General features: G+C 40.0%; 1 protein-coding gene across 1 annotated transcript; it reads right to left on the bottom strand.

The window, feature by feature from the left end:
* Positions 1-4,716: 4,716 nt before the first annotated feature.
* slc18a3a (solute carrier family 18 member 3a) lies at positions 4,717-6,273 on the bottom strand (the record flags this gene model as incomplete). The annotated part of the gene is made up of 1 exon (XM_080507478.1): positions 4,717-6,273. One exon carries the CDS (start codon positions 6,271-6,273, stop codon positions 4,717-4,719), a length of 1,557 nt encoding a protein of 518 aa, XP_080363604.1.
* Positions 6,274-14,589: the final 8,316 nt, after the last annotated feature.

Below are 14,589 nucleotides of genomic sequence, written 5' to 3' on the forward strand. Positions count from 1 at the left end.
GTTGGCAGCTGCTCAGTCCCGGCGTGTCATGCAACGGATTCTGTTCACATCACAAAGAAAACAGGACAGTATCTGTATAATAAATGCAATACGTGAACGAATTGTAAAATAAATCTGAAGCACACACATAGTTTTAATATGCAAATGTTTTTTTTTTTAATATATTGTTACAAGAATAATAAATTTCCAGTAAAGTATTTACTGTTAAGTGAATAATATACACCTCGTGGGATTTTCACATGCACCACAAATCCCTTCATTGTAGTCATATTGGATCCTAATCATGTCAAACTGAAAAGAAAATAATAATATGATGATATAATAATAATAATAATATTAACATATCATTGGGAAAACAGAACAAAGTAAAACATCCACACTTCTCTGGAAATATATATCCAAATCTTATATTTAAATTCCATCTATTCATCTTATTTACAACATTATCCAATTCAGGGTGCCCGTCTCAGGTTACAGAGTGCAAAGACAGGAAACAGCCTGGACGGGTCATCAGTCCATCACTGGGCAAACACAGAGGCGACACTCACATTCGCTGCCACGGGCAATTTAGAACCACGAGTTGCCGTGGAGGACCTGTAGAAAAATCACACACGTACAGGGAGAACATGCAAACATTTCAGACTCGATCCTATTAGGTTACATAATAACAGAAAAAAAAAAACAAGGCAGGGGCATGATTTGTCTTCTTGATGGAGAAGATTTTAAATCACCAGCCTTCATGCAGAAAGGAAGTCGTATGCAAACTGCAGCAAATACAGACGATAATGTTCAGCAACTCTAAATCCACAATTCGGCCCACCCAAATGAATGCTGGTGTCCAGATAGACAACGACTGGAACTGCACCATTCAGATAATATAACATATCCTCATAGGAAAGGTAGTTATCATAAACAAACTCTGTTCATCACTATAAATTTGCACCATGATGCCTAACAGTGAAATGTCATAAAGTATTTATGATATGTTTATATTCTGCTTCTACATTTTTAATGGAAGTACTTAAGCGTGCAGCATTGCCAGTTTTTTTTCTTATCCGTCATTCATTACTCTGAATCATCATTATAACTGGTATTGATGGTATTGCAGAGTATGAATTTATCACGACATCTCTTATTTTACGAGATGATTTTGTGTTTTAAGTGAAAAGGAAGAATAACAAGTTAACCAGCCAACTGTCCGTGTCAGCAATCTTGCTTAGAATGACCAAGATAGAGAATCAGTCACATGCATTTTGGAGAATATTGCAACAGTCTTTGTTGTGGGGGGGGGAGTCCACAGGATAGAAATACAAGACTTTTTTTTAATAGAAACGACAAACAAATGTACATTTTCTTCCTGGACAGAAAAAGGCTTAATGTAAGAACGTCACTATCCTCTGTTATATACACTAAGTACACTGGAGTTTCTTAAGAGTTGTAGGAAGTGTAGAGTTGTGTAGTTAATTACACTTGGTACAAAACAAGTGGTGGATCATTGACTCTGCACAAATCATTGAGAGACATGCCCAAAAAACAGGACTGTGTGGTGCCTATAGGGCAGGAGTCGGCTGTTGGCCAGCTTTACTCTTGAGAAACATTAACTCCATGGTGGGTTAATACAGCATCTGGATTCCTGTGAGACCACTTTCTTGTGATGTGTCTTTAATGATAGAAAGATCACATATGTAATCAATTAGAAATTCACATTAATGCATTTCCTCACTGAGTGATAATGGATGCCTTGGATGTTCTGACTTTGAGTCAACAATCTTGTATGTGCTTGAGGCGGTGGCTGGATGTCATGTTTTTATGTTAACATAAACAGTGTTTTGGGTGGTTTTACAACACAAACTGGTTTCTGATACAACTGCCTCTTCAACAATGTGTCAGACATTGTTGACTCGGTGGATTAAGTTTTGCTTTTCTCGCAGCGGCAGTGAATCCTATGGTCACACAAGAGTTGGCACAAGAATAGATCTACTTCACATGTTCAGAATGTTTCTAAATGTTCATTGTCGTGGTATACTTAATGTTACAGTTCATGGTTTTATTTATGCATTCATTCACGTTAGGAAATCCCAATTTCCTGTTGTTTTCAGTGAGTTTGTAGGGTGTTGCAAAGGTGTTTCCTGCTTCCTCGTCTCTCAGAGTATCAGGTTTAGTAAAGACCACTGTTGATTTTCCATTTCCAATTTCAACACTTCATTTGTTCATGGATGATGAACCCCTGCACAAAGCTATTTGTAATTACCAACACACTGCATATTATCAGTCTGGAGAAACCTGATATTTTATGGGGTTAAACAATTGGAAGACACAATTTCAAATCATTGCAGTGAGGCAGAAATCCATGCGGGAGGACAAACATGAGTTGGGTTCTTTTGCATTGAGGGGGATACAAATATTTTCTGTTTAGGAGAATGTCCACTCTCTCGCCTCAAAAACATGGAGCAGACTCATATGCTGCATTCTATTAGACTTTCATTTCACCTAAAACTTTCAAGAGTTGTATTTTGTTGGGTGTTCAGTAATAAAACTCAACGAAAAACCGCATAAATTCAATAATGAAGAGACTCCAAGGGAATGTCCCGGTGGCCACTCCACCCAATTCCAGCTCAATTTTCATTATGAACATCCCTTGCATTCAGAACCGTTGCGATATCTGGCGCCTCCTTGCGGAGGTGTTGTCAATGTGACTTTAGATAATTGTATAAAATAATTCTGAGGGCAACAATTTACACACAACAAAATCAGTAATTGTGAATTATGACACCTATGCATATATATATATATATATATATATATATATATATATATATATATATATATATATATATATATATATATATATATATATATATATATATATATATATAACAAATATTAATAATAAATAATAATTTATATATAATATAAATAATAATAATATATAAACAGCGAGACAAATATTTGTCTTTTGCTTTGAAACAAGATAATTGATCCATTGTTGTAATAACATTTTGGCAATAACATAACAAGTTATTATATGGTTGAAGAAGTGTTTAAAAAAAACGTATGTCACAATGTTATAATGACAGTGGCTAATGTAACAATATATAATAAATATAGCTGGATTTCTTAGAAAGAAATACTTTTTCTTGGAGATTTTTTAATATATTGTTACAAGAATAATTAATTTCCAGTAAAGTATTTACTATTAAGTGAATAATATGCACCTCGTGGGATTTTCACATGCACCACAAATCCCTTCATTGTAGTCATATTTGATCCTAATCATGTCAAACTGAAAAGAAAATAATAATAATATGATAATAATAATAATAATCATAATAATAATAATAGCATAAATTGAAACTCACCATCCTGGAAGAATGAACTCTTCTCGTCTTGGCATTCAGCCCCAAAGTTTAGTTTGTTGCATCTTCACTTGCTTCATTTTCTTGTAGGTTTTCTTCAAACTCTCTCTTTAAGATGTAGCTCGTTTTACGTATCGTTTAATCTCCTACATGGCATGGATGAACGCAGGCTCAAGAGAGATGCACAGAGTGTACCTCAGCCTCCTGGCTGCCAGGCTCCTCCCAGAAGTCCTGCTATTCGCCGAGAAGTTTATTTGGCACCTCACATCTTCACCCCACCTTATTTAGGCTGAGGCCAGGCGAGTCCTGATGCGCACACACTCAGCAGGAGACCAATTAGGAGACATTTTACGCAGATTTCACCTATGGCCTTTCTCAAATCGCAAGTTGGTCTTGATTTCGTATAGCACGTTTATGATGGCACAAAAAGATTTTGTGGAGTTATAAAGATTCATTGACAAGTCACATTTTCAGTAGAAAAATCAGCTCAATTGCAAATACATATTTCAGATTCTTTAGAAAATACTATTCCTTGTTTTGTTTTACAATTAATGATATTTTACACGTAGGACATGTCGGATACCAGGCTGAAAGTTTGTTTTTTAATTAATTAACTTGTTGCCAGCGGACATATTTACACAGTATATATATGCAAAAAATGACATTTGAATTATTATCTGTTGCCTTATTGACACCCCTCTGATTTTACCGCAGAGGACAGTAATATTCTTCGAATAGACGTTAGAGAAAATACAATCTCCATAGCCACAATAATTTATTCATTACGTAAATAAATAATTTCGTTAAACAGTGCCATTCACATATTACTGATTTAATTCTGTACACAAATGTACATGTATATACAGTTGCAGTTCATACATTGAGGCTATGCATTCCATAAGTACATCATCCAAACATAAACGAACAACAAGACGCAGATTTCAGATAGTTTCCACCTTTCCAAAACTCTTGTACCATACAATTTGCATATTGAGTTTAGCAGCAAAAAGAATAGGCTACAGATTACATTAAAAGACGCATACATTTCTTCTTTTCTTTTCTCACATTTACACATAATCCCTGAATACAATAAGATTTTGATACGGTCATAAATATTGTTAACAAAGAGACATTTATGTCAGCATATCTTTCACAAAAAAACATGATAAAAATTAAGAAACACCAGCGCCGGTCTATACTGCAAAAAGCTTGAAGCTACTTGACTCGGGGAAGAAAAAAAAACAGAAGCAGTGAATAATTGTGACACAATCTTAAACGTGTTATGCAGTTAACTGACTTTGACTGAGTACGCACGACTCTTCATGGGCACTTGAATAGTTTGACACTCGATTTAAGTCTTTTACGCATACTCTCCTCCGGAGGATTCCTCCTCTGAAAACGATCGCTGCGCAAAGGTCTCAATGCCATTCTCGTCGATCGTCGTACATAAGCCCTTCCTCTTCTTCTCCCGTTGCTCCATCTTAATCGTATCATACAGTCCCGTCGGACCGTCCTCCAAGAGCATGTTTCGCTCGGAGAAAGAGGGTCTCATTTGCGACACGTTTTTCAGCAAGAGGAGCGCGGGTGCGTAAAGTACATTAGCCAGGCCCATGCCCAAGTTGAGCTGCACAAAGCCGAGGTCATGCACTATTTTACCTGCCGCCACGGGCCCCAGGGCATAGGCCACGCAATAAGATATGTCTGCTATCGCGTACACGCTGCCGTACACGGACACGTGTCGCACATCCACCAGGAAGCCGAGCGTTGGCAGGAGCGCCGTGTCCACGAAGGCGATGCCAAAACAGATGCCGCACAGCGGGATCATGAGCTGTCCAAAGTTTTTACAGGCTGGCACGGTGCAGGAGCTCGCACCTATAAACACCATTCCTATAGCGCCATAAAACCACTGGAGATGCGGGTACTTGGCTGCTAATTTGACAGTGAGATAAACACCTAGAACATGAGGGAAAAACGCGGGGAACCATGTCATGCCGATCTCCCACTGGGTGGAGTGCATGTTTTCCTCCATCCAGTTGGCGATGGTGGGCTCAAGGAAGGCAAGCGGGATGTTACATATGGTCAAAGCTCCGGCCACCACGGCTATGTATGGATCAATCATAAGTTTGTACATCGGGGTGCCCACTGGCATGTTCTCTCTCTCCTTGTTGGAGAAGGGCTTCAGCACGGTCAGACAGAGCACACCATCAGCGAGACAAATGCAAGCCAATATCAGGAAAGGCACACGTTTCCCCGCGAATTCGTAAAGGATCCCCCCAAACGGGGGCGCCACCAGACTTCCAAAAGAGATGAAAGCCAGGGCGATACCCAGCGCTTTGCTTCTCTCCGTCTCCTCCGTGTACCTGTCCGCGATGAGCGCGATCCCCGAAGTGTCCGCGAAAGCAGAGCCCAGGCCCTGCATGCTGCGCGCCAGGAACAGGGTTGCGTAGTTGTCGGCAAAGGCAAATATGAGAGTGGAGAGAAACATGACATTGAGTCCAATGAAAAGGGGGATATCGTACCCAACTCTGTCTATAAACGTTCCACTTATCGGGTTCACCAAAAGTTGCAGGATGGCCTTGGAGGCAAAAAGCACGCCTATCTGGACGTCGAAGTTCCCTTTTTCGACTTTATGGATCGTGCTGTTTGTAGAGTTAGTGTGCGGTAAAGCAGCTTGGGCTTGGTCCGCTGCTTTCTGTAGCCCTTCAAGGTAGTCGGGTATAATTGGCACAATTACCATGTAAAGCATGTTGTCTAACAATAGTGCTGTGCAAACTATCACTAGAATAACTCGTTTCTGTCTTTCTGGGTTTTGGATTATGCCCAGCTGTTTAGTTCTTTCGCCCATCTGGGACAATTTTGAGGCGGCAGATTGTACCATACTTGAGGCTTGTCCCTCTGCGATTCCCTCCGGCTCCATGATCTCTTCTCTTTCTGGCTCAGGTCTTGTCTTTCGAAAAAGAAAACCACTTTCCACAGCTTGTTTATATATATGAGCGCGCTTGGTACATCTGCTCTCTGTATTGTTCTTTTTTTCCCTTCAGTACTGGAAAGCCGTAATTATTCAGTCAACTTTCTTCTGCTTTACCTCAACTCAGTCCCTCGCGCTGTCCGTCATGCCAAGCGCGTTTCCATCCTCGTGACTTGGACGCGTTTTATTATCCCCGTCATCCCTCGCCGCTTCATTGTCTCTTATCCCGTCATGCAGGTGACGCGCTGGCCCCGGGCAGCACTCACAGGTTGGGGATTCACCTTCAGCTTACAGAGCCGGCTCCATCAGCGCACACTCCTCCCGTCCCAGGTCTGTCTGCTACGCCCCTCCGGCTCCCAGACGCACCCAGCTGTCTCCAGTCACCTGTAACGCTGGGCGCTAAGTCATCATTTCACATCAACCGGACTGCTTTTTGTCGGCCGTGGTAGGATGCACACTGCAGTGTGTGGACTCCCATAGGTGTCCCCCCCCTTCCCCCTCCCATCATCGCCGGTGGCTGTGACGCACGGTCCGGCAGATCTTTTATGCTAATTTAAGAATCTCGAGTGTTGTCGAGTCAGTTGCTTCAAAGCATAGTCTAAAATGCTTGGCTGACTTTATATACATTTATTTAACCCTCTTGGTGACCCTGATACTTTTAGTTTAATTAATCAAGGTCTGGAAATAAAAAGGTTGTTGTAAATTGCTTTAATTCAATGTAAACTTGAGGAAATGAGAAAGTGATATATCAGATCACGATCAACGTCCCCACAGAGAAAAGACTTGGTTCTGTTGTGTTTATCGCAACGTTCGATTTCAGCACCACACTTCAGAGGACAGCTCCGCGGGAGAAAAAAGACGGAATGATTTCCGTTCTTCTGTTTTACTCTCACCATTTTGTCAAAGAAATGCATCCGTTCTTTGGACGGAGGGATTTATGTAGTGTAAATTAGCAAAGGTCAAACCAGTTAAGCCAGTAGTCTTTTCTATCTCTTGTGGTAAAAAAAAAAAAAAAAAATCCTCACTTTGTTCGGTGATCAGGAAACGATTAACAAAACTAGATACCTCCTATCTACATAAAATACAATCTTTAACTATAGTTAATACACTTTTCAGCAAATGTATATATCATTAACATTTTCAAATTTTATAGTTAATCTAACAGAAAAAGAAACTATTTCCATTCACAAGTACAAATCGTTTCACAATCGAAAATCACAAGTGGCGTTTCAGAAATGGTCAGGAAACTACTGAAATCCAAGATGAACCGAATGGAAATATTTAAATATAGCTAGAGACTGCCATCTGTTGGTACAGACCATGGACACACACAGACGCGCGCGCGCACACACACACACACACACACACACACACACACACACACACACACACACACACACACACACACACACACACACACACAGCAGAGAGAGCGAGTAGTAGCCTTTATTTTAACTGATATTTATTTATAATTGAAGAAATACTTTAATGAGCTGTGATTATGCGTAAAGATAAATCGACCTCAATGATATTTTACTGTAAGATGCTGACGCCTGACGTTCTTACTTCTGCTTTAAATAGTTGTTGGGTTGACTGTATGGTTCTGGAGAAGGAGGACGCGTAATCCCAGACTTTACACAGCACTGTATTGACATCTAGTGGAGGACAAAGGAAATTACATTGGCGTTCAACGAACCTGAAGATAAACATTTTAATCAATCCATCAATCCCTGATCCATCCATCCATCCATTCCGCTGTATCCAATTAAGGGAAGAGTGCTACAGCCATTGGATTATGGGGCATCATAATACATCGTCGTTTTTCCATTAATATACGATCACATTCACACCTATTGTAATTTACAGAGTCATTAATCAACCTCAAATGCATGTATTTGGACAATGGGAGAACATGCCAGCTCAACTTAAAATAGGCAAGAATATGGCTGGGGTCGTCCAACCATATTCTCGCTAAAATCTTGATTTATTTAAATATATATCTGTATCCGTATTTGCTACAATTCTGCTGGTTTGTTAAACAACCAGTGAGTGTTACAGTGCTTCATTGCAGTCAGTATAGCATTCATCCTAAATGTTAAGACAATTGTGTCTTATTAAAATAATTTAGTAGAATAAAATCAGTACATTCAATCTCGGTTTGCAGAACAAGCGCTTTGTGTGCCACGTGTTTGCCAGTAGATGTCCTCATACCCCTTTACATCATCAGCAAATAACCACCAACGCGCCACAGGTATTAAAAAAACAAACACAAAACTGCCCTCCTTTTAATGCCTGCCACAATATAGCGCCTCCAAAACTTCAATGTCAGTACCTAGAGATTCTGCCCCAGGCTGAGTGGAACATAAAAAAGGCCCATCTTTGATAACAACTAAATCCAAGCCATTTTTTCTTATTTGAGTTGGAAAAAACATGATGTTGTGAGGCTTAATATCTTTGCTTTCATCCTTGAACTTTTTTTGTAGGTGCTCTCCGGAACAATTTTCAACAAATCATGACTGCTTAGTAAACGAGTATTGGAGTGTTTCAAACATTCTACCAGCCTTGTATCACATCTTTCACTGAACCTGCTCTCCGATTGTATTAAGAATAGGATTGTGGACACTGTGATGTAGTGATTAGTACTCTTTTCCCTCAGCAATAATGTTCCCGGTACAAGTCTCAGCTTGAGGGCCTTTCTGCCTGGAGTTTGCATGTTCGTCCTATGCATGGGGAAGTTTTCTATCCTAAGTTCTCTGTACTCCTGAATGTGAAGGTGTCTGGTTGTCTTGGGTACAACCTATTATTTGTTTATTGTTTTTTAGGAATTCATAGTATTAACCCAACAATCTAAAAATCTAGTTTAGCAATTGTTACTTATTATTGTGTGGTTTTATTTGATTTTTTTTCTTGTGTCTCTTGGTCAAATCTAAAGTTTAACCAGTATGTTTTATGTTGTTTGTTGTGTGGATGCAGTCTGAATCCCTGCTGCTTTTTCATTGTGTTTTGTTGCAAGAAGTAAACATTTGTCTGTTGCAGTGTTTGTTATTGGCATTCAAAAGGTCCTCTTGGCCTTCTTCTCTGTGCTTTTTGCCATTTTTCTTCTTTATCAGGGGCATAACAAATGAGAAATGCAACTCATTGTATTCTGTTTCAATCACGTTTTACACTTCATGTTGAGCCGATCTAAAATGTGTTAGTCAGATTTCATTTTCACTTATTAGACAAATGTGAAACGATGGACATGGGTCAGTGGTCCTGTTTCAAACTTCAAAAATGTAGTGGCCATTTCCAGTGCTTCTGAAACAAATCAGAGGAATGCAGACTGTTGTTTCCCTCTGGTGCTTTATTTGACGTCGATGGGTTATATCCGGCTAATAAATCTTAGGAATCTAACCAAAAGGGGGCTCAGAATTTTCTCTGTTTTATTTTTAGAACACACGTTACGTCACAATATCGAGAGAACAGCTTTGATAATCACATTTATTTCCCTCGGTGAACATACTGTAGCTGGAAGCTTAAGCAGAGTCATGAAGGCTGGAACCAAACCTTGGCCTCTGGTTTACTCAGGAGACTGCTGCACTTGATCTCTTTTTGCAATCTCACGCATACTGTGCATGCACACAAACATGTACACAATAATGTGCAGACACAAGAGCAGGGTGAATATTAAACCCTAAAGCATAAATTGTCAGCATAAACTAATTTCAAACTGTTTAGTTTCACTGTTTTTCCCAGTCATCTGTTTCTGTCGGGGAGACTTATCTGTTTTTACTTCAGTGTCCTCTCAGCCTGCACTGTCCTCATAACTGGATTGGCTGTGTTAGGGGATCAACATTTTTTTCGCCGTATTCCCAGTGATTTTGCTTTGATCTGATTTGAAACTTGCTCAAGAGATTCAAGATTGCCCTGTAATCTTGAGCAGTTGCCAAAGTATTAATTTCTCACAGCCAAACAAAATCTTATTCTCTGCAGCCTCATGCACACAGCACAAGGGTCAGCAAACGATCGTGGTGAACTGGAATAATCCAGATATTAATGCTTTTAATAGCAAGAGATGCTAGAGTGAACTCTACAGATGAATGATATAGAAAACAAAAATCACACAAGTGCAACATTGTGCATGGTACTTTAAGCAGACTGACATGATCAGTCTCAGTTTACATGGTTTGAATTCCAGCTGTGGATTCCAATTGTGGGAGGCAGGCTGAAGTCCTTGAATAATAATTATAAATAGACTTCCCTTTTATAGCATATTTTCACTACTTCAGAAGTTTTAAAGAGCTTTGCACTGTTTGTAATTTACATGTAAACACCAATTGAGAGCATTTTGAGGTCAAATGTCTTCCTCAAGGACACGTCAACAAATAGAGAGGGTCAGATGTAGAAGATGATCCTCTCGAGCCCCCTGGACTGCAGATGTGATGCATGCTTGCAAATTACAGTAGACAACATCATGAAGGTAAAAGCTTTTGAATTTATATATTGACTGCTCATCTTTTCCTCTCGTACAGTTTTAGTTTTAGTGTTAAAGTTTTTCAGCTGTACAATGCTTAAAAGTTCTGCTTCAAACTTATCAGAGTTTGCATGGGTTTCATTAAAGCTGTGGTCTGCAGAGGTGAGTGGAATGCAGTCAGTTGTGTGATACGGCTGCGTTGCTCAAGCGACGTGTGCACAAGACAACAACATGCGACAGCTGCAGAAGATGCAGCAATCAAGAAGTGAGGCAATCAACAGTGACTGTAGACATGTTTACATAAGTGTGCTGGAAAGCAATTCCAAATTAAATATGTGGCTTTTGGTTGCCGTCGAATGTATGCAGAGTTCAGAAAATAAGAAATAGTTGATTGATAGCATAATCCATGTAGCTGGGTGGATTAAAAGTCGCATCATCCTCATGTGTGAAATCCAGTCATTTAATCAAGGAAATCTGCTGCTCAAACCAGCCGTTGAGTTTCATCAGTGATAAAAGATGAGAACTGCAAGTGCTCATGCTATCGCGGCAATAACTTATTTATGAAACCTGTAATTTCAGCAAGATTCTACTAAAACATAAAAAATGTCTCGCTATATTTTAGATAGTAGTTCTACTGACACATATTGCGTGTGTAGAGGCATGCCTGCTTTAAATGTATTTGTTTATGTTTTGCTTTTCTCGTTTGTCTTAATTTCTCAGATCTCTTTTTGAAAATGAAATCTCAATTTAAACCGGATGTAATGTTTAAATGAAACATTTATGCCCTGATTGTACCAATATAAAGCCTGTGTGTGTGTTCGTCATAAAGGGAGTTTGTGTTGCTTGGTTACAGTACTGTCCAGTGGTCAAAGTGTGTAGTTTAATTATTTAAAAACAGTGTTTTCCAAAGAGCAGTGACGCACAACGCTGCTGTAATCCAGATTACACCGAGACAGTAATCCTGTAAAAATACTCTTTCTTCAAAACAAATATGTTTTCCCCCCCCCAATATGTAATGTGGTCGGTGTGCATCGTTGGTGACTTGAGGTTGAATGCAACAGACTCTGTGTATCCCTTATTAAATCACACTGAGTAAAAATATAGTAATTTTCTGAAAGTCAATGAAGTGATTAGAAGAGCAGCTGCACTCAGCTTTACCATTGATTGTTCTGTGGATTCTCGGCCAGACTGCATGTGGAGCTCTATATGTGTGTATGCATGTGCATGTGTGTGCGGTCTTATGGGTTTCGGGGTTATGTAACCGGCTTTACATCTGACAGTCAAGATCATTACAGGAGAGTGTGGTGGACATGAGGCAGTCGACTGATATTTCACACTGTTTTTTTTCTTTTCTTTTTTAAACCCCTTTTCTGGCCTCAGCTCTCTCGTGAAGTGTCAGAATAGCTGTCGATGATTTTAACCGATGATTTAAAAAGACACACAGGGACAGAACTTAATCTGAAAATATTAACAAACTCGGCTCGGTCATCTGTGTTTCTTTCCCCTTCACTGTTAAACAGACTGTCTATACAAAGATTAAAAGTGAGACAAGTTGTGCAAACCTGGATACTGATGCATGTTTACTTTTTTGAGTTGTAGGAGGATAAGCCTCTACTTCACACAGCTGGAATCAAATGGTGCTCCACCCGGCCTAAACTACTCCCGCATTGGATGAGGTTTGTCTCCCTCAAATCATTTTTGGTTGAATGACAGACTTACTAATCTTTTCCACATCATATGATATCATTGTTTTTGTCTATTGGGCCCCATTGGCAAATAACAAAAGAAAATACAGAAGCTTTCACTTTGACTATTTGCTTGGTCTTTATATGCAGGAAATGATTTACTGAAGAGCAAAAGTAAAGTGAGCACAAAATATTGTGCGAGCAGTTGCTCAGTGCTCCATAGTGAATAAAAACAACTGACTTGAAAATAATAGCTTCCAGCAGATCATTCAGCATGAGTTGCACTCTGTCAAGGTCAGGATCCATGGTGCTGAAGAAAGGGAGGGTGAATTGTTATTTCTCCCATCATAACCAGTCAAGAGCTTGGGGAAACTTTGACACAAGCCTGAGAGACTCTGCAATGACCCCGGAAAATGGCTCATGAAGTTTGACAAGTCCAGCCTGCCTGGTAGAAGCCTGGATCTACTCGCAATCTACCCTGCCCCGAGTCCTATGGCCTCTTGTGGTCTGTAAAGCGACACAAGTAGATCAGTGGCTTCCTTGTAAATGGCTGAGCCTTCCACCTTTCAGTAGCCTCACTGAAGAATTTAAATTGGCACAGGCAAGAGAAGCCTGACAATAAAATCCCTCCAGGGGATGTAAAACGTCGTCTGCTTTATCAAGTTGAAAACAGGAAAGAGGTGAAGGATTGGAAAAGGTGATGGAGGGGGCGAATTCACACCTGAGACTAAAGGCATCCGTTGACAACATGACAACCGGAAGAGTGGATGTGTTTTGAGTAACTCAACAAAAACCCAGGGAAGCAAAGCCCGGGGCAAGAAGAGACGCCATCGACTCAAGGAAAAGGTTTGTTGCAGTTTGAGAGGAGGAGGAGGAGGAGGAGGAGGAGGAGGAACAAGTTGGCAGGGCAGTTGTTACCTCAGAAGCAACGGTGGAAGAGGACACTACAGTGTCAGATCAACTTATTGAATATCAAGCAAACAGCCTTCCATTGTGTCCTTGTCCTCAAGCAAGCATTCAATGACAGCCTTCAAGTAAATCTGCACATGTGGGAAAATGATGAGGCAGCTGCCTGAGTCCTTTGCTCTGGAGAAATCCCTTTAAACCTTCTCCTTGGGAGCACTCCAAAGACACTTGAAAATGGTCTCTGTCACTGGTGCCATGACCAGGTGAGAGCAAAAATGTCAGCCATGAGCTCCAACAAACATCACCATGTCTTAAAAAGACAGGCATGGCCAAGCACTGCAATAAAATCAAATTGGATTATATTAGATTATATTGACATGTGTTCCCATTCAGCATATCCGTTGTTTTGCTGCATCACCTGAGGATCAACCTTTCTTGGTTTAAAAATCAAACAGTCTTTTCAGGATGGACACATTGCTCTCTTTTATGACTTTGTGTAATAAACATAGGTGTGCAGCCTTATTTTCAACAGATTTAGTCGCATCTGATCCGCCTCACGTCTCTGGTTCTAATAATTATCCCAATCATGATTCATGAAGTCAATCATGCATCTAGTTACTCATCTATGGGTGGAGCTTCCGCATGAGTGTTAGGTGTTCTTCCTCTTCATTGCTCAGGGAATTGCTGATTCGTTAAAACTTCTTCAACAGTCCTTATCATTTTCTGTATCTTCCTTTCTCCAGCACATGCCCTCATATTACTGTGTAATCCTCTCAAAAAGCCCATATGAAAACTTCATTGGTTGACCAGACATAATCCTCAGTGAACTCTAAGTACCTGAATATGTTTGATTATAAGAGAGGGAGGGAAAGCCGGGGGTTGGGGGTGTGGGGTGTGGAGGGGATTGGGGGAGGGCTCACAGTGCTCTCTTGCCAGACTTTTGGATTCAAAGAATAACATAATCCAGCAGTTATTTGATGTAAATCTCCAGCCAGCGTGCTTCAAATAATTAATCTGTAATCATCATTTATGACGACACATTAGCCCCTAATAAACCTTTGAACTTCTCTTGCTGTTGAATAACATTTAATCCTTTTTTTTCTTTCTTTTTCTAAATGGTTGGATGTTAAAAATTGATAGGTTGCTGAATCTGCTGATTTTAAACTCACAACAGTTGTTCTTCTGTCAGAGAGAAGCTTCGTTATTTTGATACGCAGAAGA

The sequence above is a fragment of the Blennius ocellaris genome (genome assembly GCF_963422515.1).
Source record: "Blennius ocellaris genome assembly, chromosome: 13".
Classification (NCBI taxonomy): domain Eukaryota; kingdom Metazoa; phylum Chordata; class Actinopteri; order Blenniiformes; family Blenniidae; genus Blennius; species Blennius ocellaris.